The 17,860-nt window shown below is 56.2% G+C and overlaps 1 protein-coding gene across 2 annotated transcripts in view; it reads right to left on the bottom strand.

Annotated features, from left to right (window-relative positions):
• IL6R (interleukin 6 receptor) overlaps positions 1 to 17,332 on the bottom strand; it is a 46,049-nt gene extending 28,717 nt beyond the window's left edge. For both annotated transcript variants that reach the window (XM_027612005.2, XM_027612006.2), the window contains exon 1: positions 12,928 to 17,332. In XM_027612005.2, coding sequence (XP_027467806.2) covers positions 12,928 to 13,012 — 85 coding nt within the window. In that variant the 5' untranslated portion in view covers positions 13,013 to 17,332. The remainder of the gene's footprint in view (positions 1 to 12,927) is intronic.
• Between the last annotated feature and the right edge of the window lie 528 nt (positions 17,333 to 17,860).

Below are 17,860 nucleotides of genomic sequence, written 5' to 3'. Positions count from 1 at the left end.
GGTAGAGCATGCGACTCTTGATTTCAGGGTCATGGGTTCAAGCCCCACGATGAGCACAGAGGGTTACTCAAAAAAAAAGCATGCAAACTATGTCTTTTCGAGAACCTGTGAAGAACACTGTGTTAACTACGCTTCTAAAAGCACTCCATGAAGGCTGGTCAAAGACTCAGAGAGGAAAGACCACAAGAAAATAATCGTGCTGATGCCAGAGTGGGCAAGGCTGTCCCTCCCCCCCGGCCACCCACTCACCGCTGCTCCCAACTGTTCTCCAAGCCAGTGCCCACGACACCCGCGTGGCTGGGCGGGAGCCTCCAAGCGTCTCCTTGAAGGGAGGAAATGATGTCCTGCCCTCCTGGCACCTCTGCCCACCTCTCCAGAGGGTGGGACTGGAAGTGATTTCTTTCTCTTCCTTCCATCTTCCCACAGGTTTTAGATGTTCTTTTTTTTAAGATTTTATTTATTTATCTGACAGAGAGAGACACAGCGAGAGAGGGAACACGAGCAGGGGGAGCGGGAGAGGGAGAAGCAGGCTTCCCGCGGAGCAGGGAGCCCGATGCGGGACTCGATCCCAGGACCCCGGGATCACGACCTGAGCCGAAGGCAGACGCTTCACCGGGTGAGCCACCCAGGTGTCCCAGTTTTTAGATTTTTCTATAAGCTTTATTATTCTCAGAACGAATATATATTCGTTTAAAACAAAGAGGCTCCATAGCCTGGGTCTGTCCAAGTTATTCACTCTCAGGAGGGAGGAGGAGGTGGGGCAGAGCACAGGGGAGGGTGAGATGGGCCCCTCGGGACAAGCCCCTCCAGGGGTGGAGGGGTCACCCGCCCTGGGCTCCGGGCCCTGTTACTTGTCACTTTTGCTCTGCTCTACAGCCCTTCAGCTCTGCAGGCCGGACCCCCGGGTCTGCACAAGGTCATGGTTGCTCCCCGTCTGCCTCTGCTTGTCTGCTCCTGGGCAGCCCCTTCTTGCTCCAGCCATTTCTTCCAGATGCATCTCCATATGGCCCTCACTCCCACCCTGGGCGATGGGGGCAGCAGGGAGGAGCTGACCTGCACACTCTAGCACTGAACAAAAAACATGCAATTCGGGCCCTGCCCAGAGCAACTGCTCTGCTGTCTGGGGGCACAGACAGTGCCTGCCCCTCCTAGGAACACAAGGGTTTCTGTGCTCCATCGCGGGCAAGGCCAGAAGTCCTCACTCGGGGGGATGGATAGTCAACACCACTGTGCACCAAGGCTCCACTTCCCCTCGTCCATACTGTGATCTCAAAACCCCCGAAACCCAGGCCATCCTGAGCTAACGGTTCCTGACGTACTGAGGGCTCCGGGGAAGGGAGTCTGAGTCGGGGGTCTGATCAGCGGAAGGCCACTGTTCCATCAGGGGAACAGGCGCCAAAAAGGGAAAGCCCACGGGGGGGGGGGGGGCACATGGGGTCCTCAGGGGGTGAGACCTGCCTCTGCAGACGGAAGGGCACAGGCTCAAGGCCTCCAGCTCCAACCCCTGACAGGAGCCAGTCCGGCTCCTTCCTCCTGTTTACCCTCCAATCCCCTAGAGAACGAGCCCGCTGTCCCCCAGCTCCCGCGTAAAGCGCCCTGGAGGCAGGAGACGGGGGGGGGGGGCAGTCAAGGACGGGGAGCCTTCTTCCTTCGTCCCAAGGCCAGTGTCAGAAGCAGGACAGCAGTACCCTGCACCCCAGCTTCCTGCGAAGACACGGGTCCTGCGGAGGACGAAAGCACATCACCTGGGACCGAAATCAGAAGCGTCCACTCCTGAAAACAAAGGTCCCAACATCGCCTCCCTGAATGCCAAAGCGCTAGGTGTCGGGTCTCCCGGGCCGACGCTCACCGTGAACTACGCATCGAGGAGTGGGGACAGCCTGGTGTGGAAGGGACAGGAGGCCCGAGGCCATCCCCGGTCTTGCCAGGATTCACGGGCAGCCTCGGGCTCCTCACAGAGCCACTGGCCGAGGCCCTGTCTCGTTCCCTGTGAAGCGAGCATTCAGACCCCATTCCTGCCCCTAGCATCTCACCTCGTGGCGTCCTCAGCTCTCAGAGGTCGGGAAGCACGTCTGGGTCTGTTCACCTCAGACAATACCAGCTTGAAAACATGGAATTAATCGATAGGTTTATTATTCCAATAGTTGATGACTTTGGTTTGGAGAAGGATGAGAGCCAGGTCCCGGTGCCCTCAGACACACGCTGCTTCTCTCCCTGGAAAGCTCTAAGGGAGGGGAATTCCCACAACCTCCCTGCCTCCCCTTCCTCGACAGGAAGAAACCCCTGGCAACCAAGCCCACACCCGCAGGCCCCTCAGGCCCAAGTCTCTGGGGCGCTGGGGCCCCACCACCACCGGGGACTCTGCAGCACAGCTCTGGGAAATGGGGCCATTTCTGGACCTCAGGTTGGGTGCCAGAAACCCAACCAGCTTTGCTGTTTTTCTACTTTTTCCTCTTCAAATAAACTTGCAAATGTCAATAATCAGAAAAACATGCACACGGAGACATATTTCTCAACTCTGTCACAGCCTGCAGTTGGTCTTGCCAGCAGAAACACGTTCAGCTTCCCGGCCGCACTTACGTAAGTGGTGAGCGAGCTGCCCAGCACACCGCCACTGAGGACGGACTTAGTGCGCACCTGCCAATCCCACGGCCCTGGCTTCTGAGCAGGGACTCGGGTCTGGCTGACGGGCCACTGGCAGCGCAGGATGGACTCCAGCCTCTCGGGTTGCAGAGGCCCAGGATTTCAGGAGGGGTCAGAGAGAAAACGGATCCCTTCTCAGCAATGAAGGCCTTCTGCTGAAGGGAGTGGCTGCTGAGAAGTATCCAGAAGGACGTGGGTCCCTGGGTCCAAACGCAGAATTTGGTCCTAGGGAGCCTAGAATACGTCCCCAGTGCTCCCCATCTACCAGCTGAAACACATTTCCTGATTCCCGTGCAATAATCACAATGCTCATTAGCCATCATGAGCGCTTAGCACGCCCGGTGATTCACCCAGGAGCTTATTGCTCCTCACAACCTCCTTGCCAGGAAGGGAAGCTTGTCCCGTAGCACGACTGAAGCACCAAAGTTCAAAGCAGTTCAGGAACTTGCCAAATTCTAACAGCTGGTGAGGTGGGAAGTCTGCATCTGCTCCAGCAGAGCGTCTTTCTGCCCTGGGGCAGGTGCCTCTTTGGGCTCCCCCGGAGCTCCCGCCCAGCTCCCCCTTCTCTGGGCTGCCCACCACCTGTCGGTTCCTGCCTTCTCCTGCCTCTCCACCCAACACAGAAGCTCCTGGAAGGGAGTCCTAGATGTGAGGGAGGTGAGGCCAACAGGCCTCCTCAGGCACACCCGCCGCCTGGAGTCAGGGCCCAAGCACCCCGACCCTCCCTAGGGAAGCAGTGTGTGACCCCCCACACACACACTCCTGCTCTCACCAGGTCACCCATTCACGTGCCTAAATGCCTAAAGTCCCCAGGTCCCAGGGAGAGGTCAGGCCACAGGCTCTAAGCTGAGGCCACGCCCCTTTCTCTAACTCAGCCCCCACCTGCCTCTTCCCAGCCGCGCCTCCCCAGACCCTGACCCACCGGCAGCCCCGCCCCTCCTCTCTCCGCCTGTGGTCTAGTACCTGCTTGTATTTGCCTTGTATTTGGCAGAGTTGGTGTTTACCTTGGCTCCGCACCGCGGACTACGCCCTGCTTGGGCAGAGGAGGCTCCTCGGGACCCACACAAAGGAGGTGCTGGACGCTGGCTCTCAGACCCACACGGTGACCAACTCCAGAGAAAAATGTGTAATCCTGCCCCAGCGGCCTCAGAGGTAATCTGCTGGCTAGGCCCGGAAGGTCTGGCCAGGTCACCTCCCTGAGATTATCACCTAATTAGAGGAAAAGACAGGGAAGGAGGGCAAACAGTCCAACGGCCCCAGAGGCCCAGTGAGATTGACTCAGCCTCAGGACAGAAAGGGGCTGGGGGGGACTGGGCAGAGAGCCACCCGTGAGGGCTGCAGCAGGCCGGCTGGGGCCTGGTGCCCGTGGGTAGCGTGGCCGGGCCGGGCCGTGTCCACCGCTTGGCTGGCCCTCCTGGAGCACAGCCGTTCCCATCTCTGAACTTAGCCTCGGCAGGAGCCTGGCCCGCTGAGGGGGGCGGGGTGTCTTCTGCGTGCTCGCAGAAGGTGCTGCCTGGCGCCCCTGTCCCAAACGGTACCCGCAGCCCACCCCTCTAGACCTGAGGAAGCTAACGGTTTGAGGAGCCGCAGAGTGGTGGTGGTGGGGGCGGGGGGCTGATCGCCTTCTGCTCCTCATCTGAGTGGTGGCCCCGTGGGCATGTGCTTTGTGAAAATTCACCGAGCTGCACTTTTACGCTGAGCGCTCTTGTCTGTGGGTGTGTGGCACCGCCACGCACATTTGTATGAAGGCCCCAAAGTCAGCTCCCGAAGTCCCACAGCTGCCTGCGCTCGGGCCTAGGACCTGCGCGCACACGCACCTGCGCGCCTCACTGGTCTGTCCAGCTCACCCCGGGTCCCCAGGAAGGCCACGGATCCCAAGGGGCCGCAGGCAGCTGTGAACCCTGGAGCCTCCCTGCCTGGGACACTCTGAGATAGGAAGACTTGGCACTGTGAGTGCTCCCTACACCAATCTGCAAAGTCTACCTGATCCTAATAAAAATACCAACAGGAACTTTTTAGAACGAGACAAGCTGATTCAAAAGGAAAAGTCAGCAAGGGCGGCCAGGACGATTCTGAGGAAGCGGAGGGAGGAGACGGGGATTAGCCCGACCAAACCTTAAAGCAGCATGATACCGCCACAAACAGACGAAAGCATCGAGAAACTAGAAATGGCTCAGAAATAACAATAACCGGGCGCCTGGGGGGCTCCGCTGGTTGGGCGACTGCCTTTGGCTCAGGTCATGATCCTGGAGTCCCGGGATCGAGTCCCGCATCGGGCTCCCTGCTCGGCGGGGAGCTGCTTCTCCCTCTGACCCTCTTCCCTCTTGTGCTCTCTGTCTCTCATTCTCTCTCTCTCAAATAATAAAATAAATAAAATCTTTAAAAAAAAAAGAGCAATAACCGAAAATCGCTTAGTCTGCACTAATGAACTGCACACTTTAAAATGGCCAAGATGATAAATTTGATGTGTATTTTACCACAATCTTAAAAAAGTAGCTTAGTCTGAACCCTAGCTACATAGGGCACGACTCCAAGCACTCACATATCCCAACCCGAGCCTCCCAACAGTCTGTCTTTCAGAGGGGGAAGCCGGTGACACTGCTAGTCAAGGGGGAGCCTGGGTCAGACCCAGGCAACAGGCCTCAGAACGTGTGCTAACTGCTCATTATGCCGAGAAGCAGGATAAACCCAAGCATTTAAGCATTTGGCAGATTTGAAAGGTCATTTTTTTTAAAATCAGTGGGCGCCGGGGTGGTTCAGTGCGTTGAGGGACCCACTCCTGGTTTCAGCTCAGGTCGTGCTCTCTGGGTCATGAGATCGAGCCCTGTGTGGGGCTCTGCACTCAGCAGGGAGTCTGCTTGAGATTCTCTCTCCCTCTCTGCCCCTCCCCGCTCTAAGTAAATAAATAAATAAATAAATAAATAAAACCAATGTGGGGGAAATGGATTATTCAGGAAACTGTAAAGGAACATTAGGTTATAACTGGGGGGGAAAAGAGCCACACCTCATGCATCAGTCTATGATAAACTGAAAATGGATCAAATATTTAAATGTAAAAAACTCTTCAAGCCACCAGAAAAAAAAAAGAATAATCTTTTAAAATAATATTAGCAGGGACACCTGGGTGGCTCAGTTGGTTAAGCGACTGCCTTCGGCTCAGGTCATGATCCCGGGGTCCTGGGATCGAGTCCCACATCGGGCTCCCTGCTCTGTGGGGAGCCTGCTTCTCCCTCTGCCACTCCCCCTGCTTGTGTTCCCTCTCTCGCTGTGTCTCTCTCTGTCAGATAAATTTTAAAAAATAAATAATCTTTAAAATAATATTAGCATAGGGAAGATCTCAGTAAGTAGGCTACAACACCTAGACATTGTAGAGATTGATAAGTCCAACTACATTTTTTTAAATTTATTTATTTATTTTGAGAGTGAGAATGAGAGAGAGAGAGAGAGAGAGCACATGAGAGGGGGAGGGTCAGAGGGAGAAGCAGGCTCCCCGCCAAGCAGGGAGCCCGATGCGGGACTCGATCCCGGGACTCCAGGATCATGACCTGAGCCGAAGGCAGTCGCTTAACCAACTGAGCCACCCAGGCGCCCCAAGTCCAACTACATTTTTAAAAAAATCTGCACGGCAAATGCCATCTTCCCCAAAAAAGTCAAAAGACAAACGACAAACAAGAGAAAAATATTCATAAATCACACCATAAAGGCCTAAATTCCTTAACATATGTAAGCAATAAGAAAAAGACCAACAACCCAAATTTTTTAAGTTGGCAATGACTATGAACATGCAGTTCATAGAAATATGTTATGCAAATGTCTCTTAAACATGGAAATACCTATACAATCTCACTCAGATAAGGTAATTGCAAATTAATTCTACACAGATAGCATTTTCTGTGTAGACACTAGTTTAATAACACACTTTGGACAAAGGTGTAGGGACCCAGGCATTCGCTCATTGCCGCTAGGGGTCTGAATTGGCGCAGCTTCTATTCTCTCTCAAAATTACAACCGTACACGGCTTTCGACCCACAGACTCCCCTTTGGGGAACTTATCCCGCAGGTGTTCTCGCACCGCGGTGTCATGAGTGGGGTGTGGTTGTCCCCCCACCGCTGCCCGTCATGGCAAGACAAGAAACAAGAAGGTGCCTGCCCGAAGGAGATGGGCAAAGGACTCTGCGTATCCACGTAACAAGGCACCCAGACATTAAGAGGAAGCTCTTTATCTGCGTTCTTTCCTAGTCCACTGTGTGCAGTGGTCAAGAGGCCAGGCACAGGGCTCAGAGCCAAGTTCCAGCCGCAGGGCGTCACTTAGGAGCTACGAGGCCTCGGGCTAGCTTCTCAGGCTCCAGATCCCACTTTCCCATACGTAAATTGGAAATGATAAGACTACGCACTTCAAGATACTATTGTGAGGATCACATTTGATAATTAAGGTTAAAACCCCAGCCTTATTGGGGCGCCTGGGTGGCTCAGTTGGTTAAGCAACTGCCTTCGGCCCAGCTCATGATCCTGGAGTCCCGGGATCGAGTCCCGCATCGGGCTCCCTGCTCAGCATGGGGTCTGCTTCTCCCTCTGACCTTCCCCCCCTCATGTACTCTCTCTCTCCTTCTCTCTCTCAAATAAATAAATAAAATCTTTAAAAAGAAAACCAGCCTTATTTTTCAGACGTACCTAATCTCTCATGAAATATGAGCAATTGGAGGGAGAGAGAGCATGCGGGGGCGGGGAAGGGAGGGGGAGAGGGAGAATCCCGAGCAGACTCCACGCTGAGTGTGGAGCCCTACTTGGGGCTCAGTCCCTCCACCCTGAGATCACAACCTGAGCCGAAACTAAGTCAGCCTCTTCATGGACTGAGCCGCCCAGGCGGCTCAACGATTCTCATCGCCACCGCTCACGAGGGTGTCTCCACTTTTCTGCAAGGAAGTCCTCAGGCTATAGGCTCCTCTCCTCCCACGCCAGTGGGCTCCCACAGTCAGTAACATCCATCAAGCCCCATTAATTGTGTGTTGGAAGTCTTGCCTGCCTAGGCTCGCAGTAACCTGCCCCACGCTGGGGGGCAGCAAGACACAGGCCTGGAGGGTCCGACCCCATGCAGAACCAGCTGCCTCCCCCAGGGCAAGCTCCCTGACAGTGACAGGCACTTGCAAACAGCCCCATGGAAAGGGCTGTGGATGCACAGGGGGGGAGAAGGAGGTGTGCACACGGCCTTCTGCATTGTTCAGTACTTAAGATGAGGCAGCAGACCCTGCCTGGGCCACACCAAGGCGTGGTATTGGTGAGCCCCTGCTGTGGATGCTGTGAAGAGTGAAGGTGACCTTGGCGTCACTGTACTTTGCGGGCTGGGGGTGGGGGTGCACTCAGCAGCACGTGATTTAGTGCAAAGAGTGGGGTTCAGAGCTGGGCCTGTCACTTCCTTGCTGTGTGATCTTGGGCAAGTTGTAACCTCTCTGAGCCTCAGTCTCCTCTCGCCCACTCAAGGGCTGTTTCAGCAGCTCTCACCTCCGCCAGCCTGCTGCATCATTTCCATCAGCATGCAAGCAAGCTGGCAGTTCAGTCATCTTTCTAGAGATCCCTTTTCTCGACCCCACTTTCCAGCAAAGGCACACTCCATTTCTTTACCCCCTTCACAGTTCACACCCTCAAAGAGCGGCCTGTGCCTGCCGTTCCCAGTTTCCCTGCCCCCACCCTCTCGTGAATCCACTCCCGCCAGCCTCCAGCCTCCACCATCTCACTGACACTCCCCCTGTGAAGGTCACCAAGGCCTGCCCGTTGCTAAGTGCACTGGTCAGGGCCCAGCCCTGCTCCTGCCTGGCCCCCACCCAGCGGGACCCCGTGGGATGCCGTGGACACAAGCTGTCGTCCCCGGGCTGTCAGACACCAGCTCTCCCAGCTCCCTCCGACTCCACCACTCTCACTTCCTCCTCCTCCCTGACCGGCCCGAGAAGGGTGCACTGGGGCCTCCTCTCTTCCGCCCCCCAGCCACACTCACTTGTGTGAGGCCAGCCACCGCAAGGCTTGAAATGACACCTGCCGTTAGCCGACTCCCACAGTCACACCTCAAGCCCAGTCCTCACTCCCAAACTCCGGCTTCCTGCGTCCAGCTGCTCCGCGTCTTCCCTCTGGTTGTCTCAATGATGTCTCCATTCCAGTAGGTCCGGAACTGACCTCCTCATCTTCCCCTCCAACAAAACCTGCCTGTCCCGTGGCCTGTCCCATGTGCACAATGGGTCTAACGCCCTCAAACATTCGGCTCCGTGCTGAGTAGAAGTGGCGCTCTTCTCTGCCTGCGGTTATCACAATGGCCAAGTAGAGAGGGAAGAGCAACAGGATGCTTTTCAGGAAAGGCAGCTGGGAGGTGGAGAGACACAGAGAACAGGGGATGGATGCAGGGCCTCAGGGCCACACTGCTAGGGGGAGAGCCCCGAGACAGAGCCGGCAGAGGGCCGGTAGGAGCGGGGGGCCTGCTGAGGACCCGGCACCACGCTGGAAAAGGCCGACTCTGCCAAGGACGGCAGACCTCGTCGGATCTCAAGCCCAGAGGAGAGAGTAAAGCACGCAGATTAATTACCCAAAGGAAGCCACTGGGGCCTCGCCAGACCAAAGGTTAAAAGCCTTCCTTTGCCACTCCAGCCCTCAAGGATTCTCTTTTAAAGACTCCTACCTTGATGGCAGCTAATGACATTACATTTAGCGCTTCCCCGCCCAGCTGGTGTCTAAGGGGCACTTGAGAGTCCACACGGAGCCCTCAGCTCCAGAACCTAACGGGCCCTCAGTATCAGACAGGATCAGACTGCTAGAGAGGAGGCTGGAATTTCCCTGCCCAAAATGGGAGTGTAAGGAATCTCTAAAGAGTTTCGTATTTCCTTCAGGCCTTTGTTCAAATGTCACCCTCTCCGTGAGAACACCCCAGGCCCCCCCCAGGCCAGTTCCACATGCCCCTACATATGCACACAGTTCCAGGCTCCCGCCCCTGCTGCATTTCCCCCCTTGGCACTAGTAACCATCATGTTACAATGTATTTAACCCACATCTCCATAAACTGAAGCACCAGGGAGCCATGGATTTTTGTCTGTTTTGCTCATTTTTGCATCTACAGTTCTAAGAATAGCATCTGGAACAGTCAAAATACTTTGCTCAAATGCGGGAATTATTAGCTACGCGAACCTCAGCACACACTCTGCACGAGGGACTTTTCTAAAACTTCTCTCCTTTCATCTTTACAACCACCGATTAAGTATATAATTATTTATATTTTCCAGATGAGGATGGTGAGTCTCCAAGAGGTAAACTCACTCACAAAAGCTCACATCATTTCTACATGGCAGGGTTGGGCAGAGATCTGTCCGGCTCCAAGCCATGAGCACCACCCGTGATGGTGAGCTGTCCCCACGCTGTCCCCCGTGGAGAAGACGAGGTCTGGAGAGGGGTAAAGGAAGCTGCAGCAGGAAAGCTGGGGAAGAAACAGGCCAGTGTCCAGCAGAACTTCCCAAAGTGATGGAGATGCTCTATCTGTGTCCAGGACACTACCACTACTCACGCTACGGAGCAACCAAGGAACTTATATTTGTGATCTGACTTCATTATAACTAATTTAAATGGAATAGCCACACCTGGCAAGTGGTTACTGGGTCAGAGGCACGCAGGCCGGGTGGGACAGGGGGAGGAGGGTGCATAGTTACCGCAGTGAGGACCCGGTTGCTCCGTGTAATCCTCACAAACACCCAGCACCCAGAGGGTGTGCTGACCCAGTCTGCCGAGGTCATGTGCCTGCCGCCTGGGGTCTGGTTCCTCTGTACCGTCCCCATCTCCAGACAATTTGTCTTCGGGTAGTTGGTACCACAAGGCCTCAGGCAGCTGGGTTTTCTCAGTCCCTCTCAGGGATTTACTCTTGGCCATGTTCAAGCTCCTTTTAGGGTGGAGTCTGGGTGGCTGGTCCCACAGAGGCCCCATAGGGCTTTACATGGACTCAGTGTTTGCTGAAATGAATAAACAAGGGCAGAGCCAAAGCAGGGAGAGAGATTTCTGGCAACTAGAAGCCTGAGGGGGGAGGGCCTTCCTTCAGCCTCTCAAGCACACACGTGAGCCAGTCATCCCCAGGCCAGCAAATCACAAGCATGTGTAGAAAAGGACACTTCCGAGCCTCACTGCCAGATCTCTCTCTTCAGTAAATCTGGGGTGGGGGCCAAAAATTAGCCAACACAGACACAAATTCTGATACAACTAGATCCAGAACTGCCCTTCTGAGAAATACTGATTTCGGGTAAGGAACGCAGGTAGGCACTGGGGGCAGGAAGAAGTCGTCTAAGGGAAGTTCAGAAGTCGAGACAGGTCTTTGAAGAGACTTAAAGCTGTACATGCTTGTTTGTGCCCCGTCGCGCTCTGCAGAAGGCGGAAGGAACCTGAGTCACCCGTGTCCAGGCCTTCCACGCCCAACACCTGAGTCCCCGCCGGTCAGGGCCCCCAGACAGCAAGCACACCTGAGTAGGCTGTCAGCTCTTGGGCATGTGGGCAGCTACTAACCGCAAGGAAAGCACGCCTCCTGGCTAAGCGAGCCTCCAGCCTGGAGAACCAGCGGATTTCCCCTCACGCAGCATCAGCCTCTGCTGCCCCCTCCAATGCGGGACAGTCACAGTCATCTGCGGCCTGCTTCCTGGACAATGTCTTTGTTTTTATTCCCCAGCTTGTGGGCTGAGTCTGTGTGGGTGTGGGAGGGGAGAGCTGGGTATTTTCTACTTCTCTGCATTTTCCTTCTGAACTGGGCTTTCACTTCCTCCCCCAACTCTCAGTTCTGCCTTTCCTGGGCTGTCCGGGCCTCGAGACCACCTCGCCCGTCCCTGCAGACCACCAGGCAAATAGAGACTGACTTCAGCAGGCTGCCCCTTGCACTGCCTTGCAACCTCTTAGGAGCCAAAGGGTACAGTCACTACAGCAGGAATCCCCCTGGGGCAGGTGCCCTGGGGTGTGGCGTGAGGAGCAACAGAGGCAGCCAACGGAGCCTGGCTCTGGGGCGGGGCGGTGGGGAGAAGGAGCCTGAAGCCTCATCCCTGCCTTGCATGCCTCTGCACCACAGTGGGACCAGCCCAGACCTCAATTCCCTTCCCCTGGCCCCTTCTGCCCCAGCCCTCAGCCAGTAGGCATGGCTCTCAGCTTGCCCCCAAAACCCCCTAGCTCTGCCTGCAGGGCTAGTTCTACATTTGGGAGTCTTCAGGGTCTACAGCACTGGAGCCATGGAAGGGTGGGCCTCCACCAAGGCCCCGACAACCTCCCATCCCAACCTTTCTGGACCTGTCTCCTCTGGAACAAAGTATGTTTTTAGATCCAGCAGAGGACTGGGGTACAGGTGAAGGTACCTAAGCCTCCAATCAACAGTGACTGCTCCCTGCAGGCGTCACCGTGTGCTCAGAACCCCTTTATTTCCCTCTGACCAGAGCAAAGGGTGTCACCATCCAGAAGGCAGAGAGCTCACCAGTCTCTAACCCTAGAGTCCTCTCTCCCATCAGAGAGAGAGAGATCAAGCTGAGGATGTTTGCCCAGGACAGGAGCCAACTGTTCCCAGAAACCTTCAGGCTGCTCCTCACAGAAGCCCTCGGACCCTAAAATTAACCTCTTGAGAAGGAGTGGCCACCCTGGGCTAGAGGAGAGCCTGGACACACAGCTGGGCATGCTGCCAGAGCCCGGAGAAGGGCCTGGCTGCCAAGGGCTAATTACAGTCAACAGGGGCAGAAGTGCCCGCTGCCCTCTGCCTCAGCCCTCCTCTCCTCTGGAAGGAGCCCAGTATGTGCCGGCCCCAAGACGACTCCCGAGCCAGCCTCCCAGCTCCGGTTAAATTCCCAGCGCGGGGGCACACGGCTTGCTCGCGCCGGTGTCTGCCGAAGCGAGCGCGGGCAGCGGGACCAGCCCCTTCGCGGTCCCGGCGCTGGGGGTGGGGGGGTGCAGAGCCACTGGGCCCCAAAGCTGACGGCGCGAGAGGCGCTGGTACACAGGACGCCCGGGCGGGAGACCCCGACCCCGCTGGGACCGCTGCCCTTTGTAAGGACTGGTGGGGGTGCAGGGAAGGAGGCTCGGGACGCGGCTTTCCGAGAACACGCCAAGTCCGGGTCAGCGGGCAGTCAGGCGGCGCTTGCGGGCAAAGGCGCAGGACGCGGTGGGGCGCACAAGCCGCCGGTGGGCGCCGAGCCCGCGCCGGGCGCCCGCGGGGACCTCTGCGGCCACCGAAAAGGGGCGCCGTCCCCCCCTTCCTCCCGCCGGCCGCCCCCGCCCTCCAGGTGCGCGCGAAGCTCTTACCGGGCGCGGGACAGCCCCCTGGGGCCAGGGCGGCCCCCGGCGCGGCCAGCAGGGCTGTCAGCAGCGCACAGCGCAAGGCCAGCATGCTTCCTCCACGGCCGAGGCCCGGAGGTCCCAGGGCGGCGGGCGGGCCAGGGCCGCGCGGCGGGGCGGGGCGGGCGGCGAGCGGGCTCAGGCCCCGAGGGCAATCCCTGTTCCCGGGAGCCTGCGTACGGCGCACGGCGAGTGCCCCAGCTCCCTCGGCCCGGGCTCCGTGTCAGCGCGACTTCCCACTGGCGCAAGACTCGGAGTCGCCGACCGTCCCGGCAGCGCAGGACGACACTGGAGGAACTCGCGCTGGAGCGTCCCCCGCCGGCCCGGGGCGCTGTTACGAAAGCGGAGCGCGTGGCGCAACCGCCCCGCGCGCAGCAGACCGCGGGGGCCGCTTCCGGCCGCAGCGCCGCACCTGGGCCGCGGGCGCCGCACCTGAGCCGCGAGCGAGGGCGACCCCAGCCCGGCTCGGCCCACCGTGCGGGTGAGCGCAGGGGAGGGAGCACCACCGCTCGGTTTTGATTTTTGGTTTCGAGGCCGGGATCGCGCTGTGAAAGGAGCAGGGACTCAGCGCTGGAATCACCCGGGGAGCCCTGAAAACCACGGATGTCCGCGTCTCCCCCTCCGGGATTCTGGGATCAGGCTTGGGCGTCCGAAGACCCGCTACGGTAAAGGTCCATTCTCTCTCCCGCCTGCTCCCCAGGTGTGCGGCACCGGCTGTGGAGGCAGGCACGTCAGACCCGGGTCCGCATCCAGACCTCCGCCTACTCTGACTGTCACTGTTCCAAATCTGTGGCTTTTCGCGGTGCTCGCCTGTCGTATACGGATAGCAAAGTCTGTTGGTCAGGATGATTTGACGATCCCAGCAGACGACATCGACACCCCTGACACAGGTCTGGGCCACAGGTGCGCAGTGAGGTCGGACCCTGGGAGTCCTCCCTCCCGATTTGACAGATAGAAACTGGCCCTTGGCTTTCAGGAGAAACCACAGGGAGCTCTCTGAAGGGCCCACCTGTGCTCCGGAGGGGGCCTGGAGCTCATAGGGGGGGCTCAGAACTCAATTTGAAGGAGGGGGCGGAAATCCTGAAATAAGGTCTAGGCTGAGAAGTTTCTGAAAAACCAACTACTAAGTAGAATGTGCTTGTCCACTTTGGGCCAAATCCAGGTCATGGATCTAGCCCCAGCATGGGCTGACAGGAGCCCTGAGGTGGATTGAACCTGACATGAAGGGACAGAGCTTCTGGAACGCAGGCTTCAGACCCCATGCATCTGGGTCTCTGGTGGGAACACCCATCAGCAGTGCTAGGCAGAACCAGGCACATGCCCTGTCCCAGCTATGGTGGAAGCTGGTTCCGGTGGGCTTCCTTGAGCCACACCCACAGAAGGGGAAAGAAAGGCCTGTTGGAGAGTAGATCTTTTGGCTACTGGCCTTCCCTTCTAGCGTTCTAAGTGGGGTTGCAGCAGGGCTGGAAGCCGGAAGGTGAAACCCACCTTCCACTGTGGTTGTTCCCTTCCCCTCGGTCTGTAGCAGATGCACACCTGAAAATACTCAAAGGGGCAGGCTGCCCATCTGCAACCAGAAAGCCACAGAAAGCCCTCTGCTCAAAGAGGAGAGTTTGAAAGAGGGACCATGAAGCCCAAGAACAGGTGTCTCAGACCCTGCCCAGCTGACCGCAGCAAACTGGGCCTCCCGTCTCTAATCCACCGGTGGGGAGCTCTGTGACTTGGGCAAGTTACTTAACCTCTCTGAGCCTCTGATTCCTGATTTGTAAGAGGAGAGCAACACTATGCAAAGTACTGGTGGTGTGGTTCCGGTGAAAAGATCTGGCGCATCTTGATTTTCGCAGCCTCGTTTTCTGATTTCCGTGTCTTGCATATAATCACGTTTCTACAGTATTATCTATGGCTCCTCACCCCCACGCCCTATTCAAGCTATGTCCTACCAGATACTCCGCTCCTTTGTCCTACATCTGGCTCACCCTTTAGACGCACTGGGATGTCTTCTCCAGGAAGGCATCTGCTCCCTTTTCCACTTCCCTGGAACGCGTTCATCCACAAAGTCAGGTTAGGTGCCCTATCTCTATGCTCCTCCAAAAGCCCACACTGACTTTGATCACCACCCTGGTTTCCCCAATACAACACAAAGCCGATCTGTGTATCCTTGCTGCTGAGCAGGGCCTGGCCCGTGGTGAGGGTCTTTGTCTCCAGGGGGTTGTGGCCTCTGAGCTCTCCGACCTCTGGCCTGCCCACGGGAACTCTAGATTAGGCGGAGACTCAAAAGGCAGATGCTTCACCGATTAAGCCACCCAGATGCCCCTCAAAATTCTTGAGACAACATTCCAGACTTCGATCCGAAAAACAGTGATAAAAAATGGACCTGACCTGGTCCCTGGTGTCAGTGCCCCTGGGGCCGCCAGTGTCTCATGCTTGGCTTCTCATCCCTGGGGGAGGGGAGAGACTCAGGCCCCCGGGGGGAATCGCAGAGTGGGAATGGGGGTGTCGAGTCACCAGGAAGCAGGAATGAGAACATGGGCTAAAGCGAGCTGGGTCTGGGACCCTACACTGCGTGGATAGGGCCTGCCTGCAGGGCAGGAACACAAGGACTGGAAGCAGGCACCTTCCTCAGATAACCCTGGGGCCTGCAGAGGGCTTTCTCCGAAAGGAGCCTTTGAATTTCCCACGCCTGAGGGCTAGGAGACGTTGCCCCAGTTTTCAGATGCATACACTGAGGATGGGAGATGTGAAGGGCCTTGTTCAAGACCTCAGCTGGTAACTGGCAGCTCGAGCGTGAAGTCCGGCGCCTGCCCTGGAGGCCTCCCTGCCATCACAAGCAGGCACAGGGCCAAGGACACGCCGTCCCGAGCAGGCACTCCGGGGCAGGAGGAGAGAGAAGGACCTGGCCGGTGGGACATCCCCTCTTGGGTGCCCCCACCGGTGCATGGTCCTGCAGTCGCCCTTCCTCGCCTCTAAGGGGAGCTGAGGGCTGGACCACTTTTCTCAGACCCTGCCCCCCAGTCCGTTCACCTGCGACCCAGAGACCCAGAGCCAAACCGTCAGAGACCTCACAGAGCAGATACATAGTGCTGAACCCAGGCGGTGTTCCTCATCCGCTCCTCCGCCCTTGGCCTCCAGAGGAGGAACGGCTTCCCAAAGGTGACACGGTGACACGGTGACACAGCCAAGACCCTACCCTAACTCAAAGGGGTGGTTTCTTCTTCTAATCGCCCCACTCCCACCCCTCCGGCCTGGGCCGACCTGTTGACAGGGAGAGTTGGAAACATATAAATACCCCTTGTTCTCTGTCACCCTCAGGGGCAATGAGTCTAAGTGCTGTGGACCCCTCCCCTGACCTCTGGCCCTGACACATCAGTCGTTGCCGGAAGGTGCTCTTTATTCCCAGAAATCTTCCCGTCCCCTGTCCCATCAGCCTGGGGGGAAGCTGACTGTGTGTAGCTCTCCGAGGTACGGTACGGGGACCCCTCTGACCGGCAGAGCTCGGTGTCCTAGTGCAGTGGCACTCCTGCAGCCAAGCCCCAGCCAGCACCCGGTGCACAGTAACGTGTGTGTGGCATCCCAGAACCACGCACCGCAGCACGGTTCAAACGGGAGCTTCCGGGGTGCTGCCTGCGGAGGTGCGGGGAGAGTGGCGCTAGTTGCACTTATGCGGATCAGAAATCCAATGTGAATGAACTAAAGTTACTTTGTTTTCTTGAAAATTACTTCTGTTAAAATCAACTCAACTTTTTATTTCTTTAAAAAAACAAAAAATTAGCACACTATTTCCTAAACTGTGCTCCCTGGAACTGTAGTGGGATAATTTAATTCAGTATGTGTCTAAAGTTTGCTACATTGCAAATGTTTCTCCTCTTGTAAGAAAATAATAAACATAAAAATTACATACTTTTAAATGGTGAATATTATGTATATTTTACCAACTTTTTAAAAAAAGCATCACAATTTTAAGGTTAAACAAACTAAGAGCTTGAAAAATCAGATACACAAAATAGATGCATGTGAGCCACAGAGAAGGGGAGATGACCTATCTCGTTTAAGGACACGATGTGACATTCCTTTAGAGAGCGGACTTCCTAAATGCAATATACAGTATAATTGTATGTACACAGACTCTGGAGCCTGACCGCCTGGGTTTAAATTCCACTCTGCCCTGTAGTAGCTGTGTGTTCTAAGGTTACCGAACGTCGCCGTGCCTTAGTGTCTCCATCTGCAAAACAGGGGAAGTAAAAGTACCTTCTTAAGATTCTTATGAGAATTAAACTAGTCAACATATGTAAAATGTGGGGCGCCTGGGTGGCCCAGTCAGTTAAGCCTCTGCCTTCGGCCCAGAGTCCTGAGATCGAACCCCATGTCTGGCTCCCTGCTCAGCTGGGACCCTATTTCTCCCTTTCCCTCTGCCTGCCACTCTCCCCCCGGACCCCCCCCCCCCACCGCCTGTGCGCGCTCTCTCTCTCTCTCTCTCTCTCTGTCAAATAAAGAAATAAAATCTTAAAAAAAAATAAAAACATATGTAAAATGTTATAACAATATCTGACTCATGGTAAGTACCATATGAGTGTTTGTTAAATAAATGTAAACATGTAAATTTTCCCAAAACACATTCTTGCTAGACAGGAGACACGATCTCAGTACGTTTTTAGTTATAGCTCATTGCATGACCAGTCAAATGAACAGGTTGAAATAGAATTTGGCCCCGAGATGCTCTGGGAGGCCCCTTCCAGCTCGCGGGTTTGACAGTGTTCAGGATTCGAGAACAATTCCCGGCCAACTTAACCCTTCCGGCCAGGTTTGCTTGTGTGGTCAACAGTGATCTCCTGTCAGACCTGCGGCCTCCGATGGCCGTGTCCCCTTTCCTGGAAAATGTTCTGAACTTGGATCCACGGTTTGT

The sequence above is a fragment of the Zalophus californianus genome, chromosome 10 (assembly GCF_009762305.2).
Source record: "Zalophus californianus isolate mZalCal1 chromosome 10, mZalCal1.pri.v2, whole genome shotgun sequence".
Taxonomy (NCBI): domain Eukaryota; kingdom Metazoa; phylum Chordata; class Mammalia; order Carnivora; family Otariidae; genus Zalophus; species Zalophus californianus.
The sequence above is the reverse complement of the archived record's forward strand: the minus strand, read 5'-3'. Positions and strand labels throughout refer to the sequence as shown.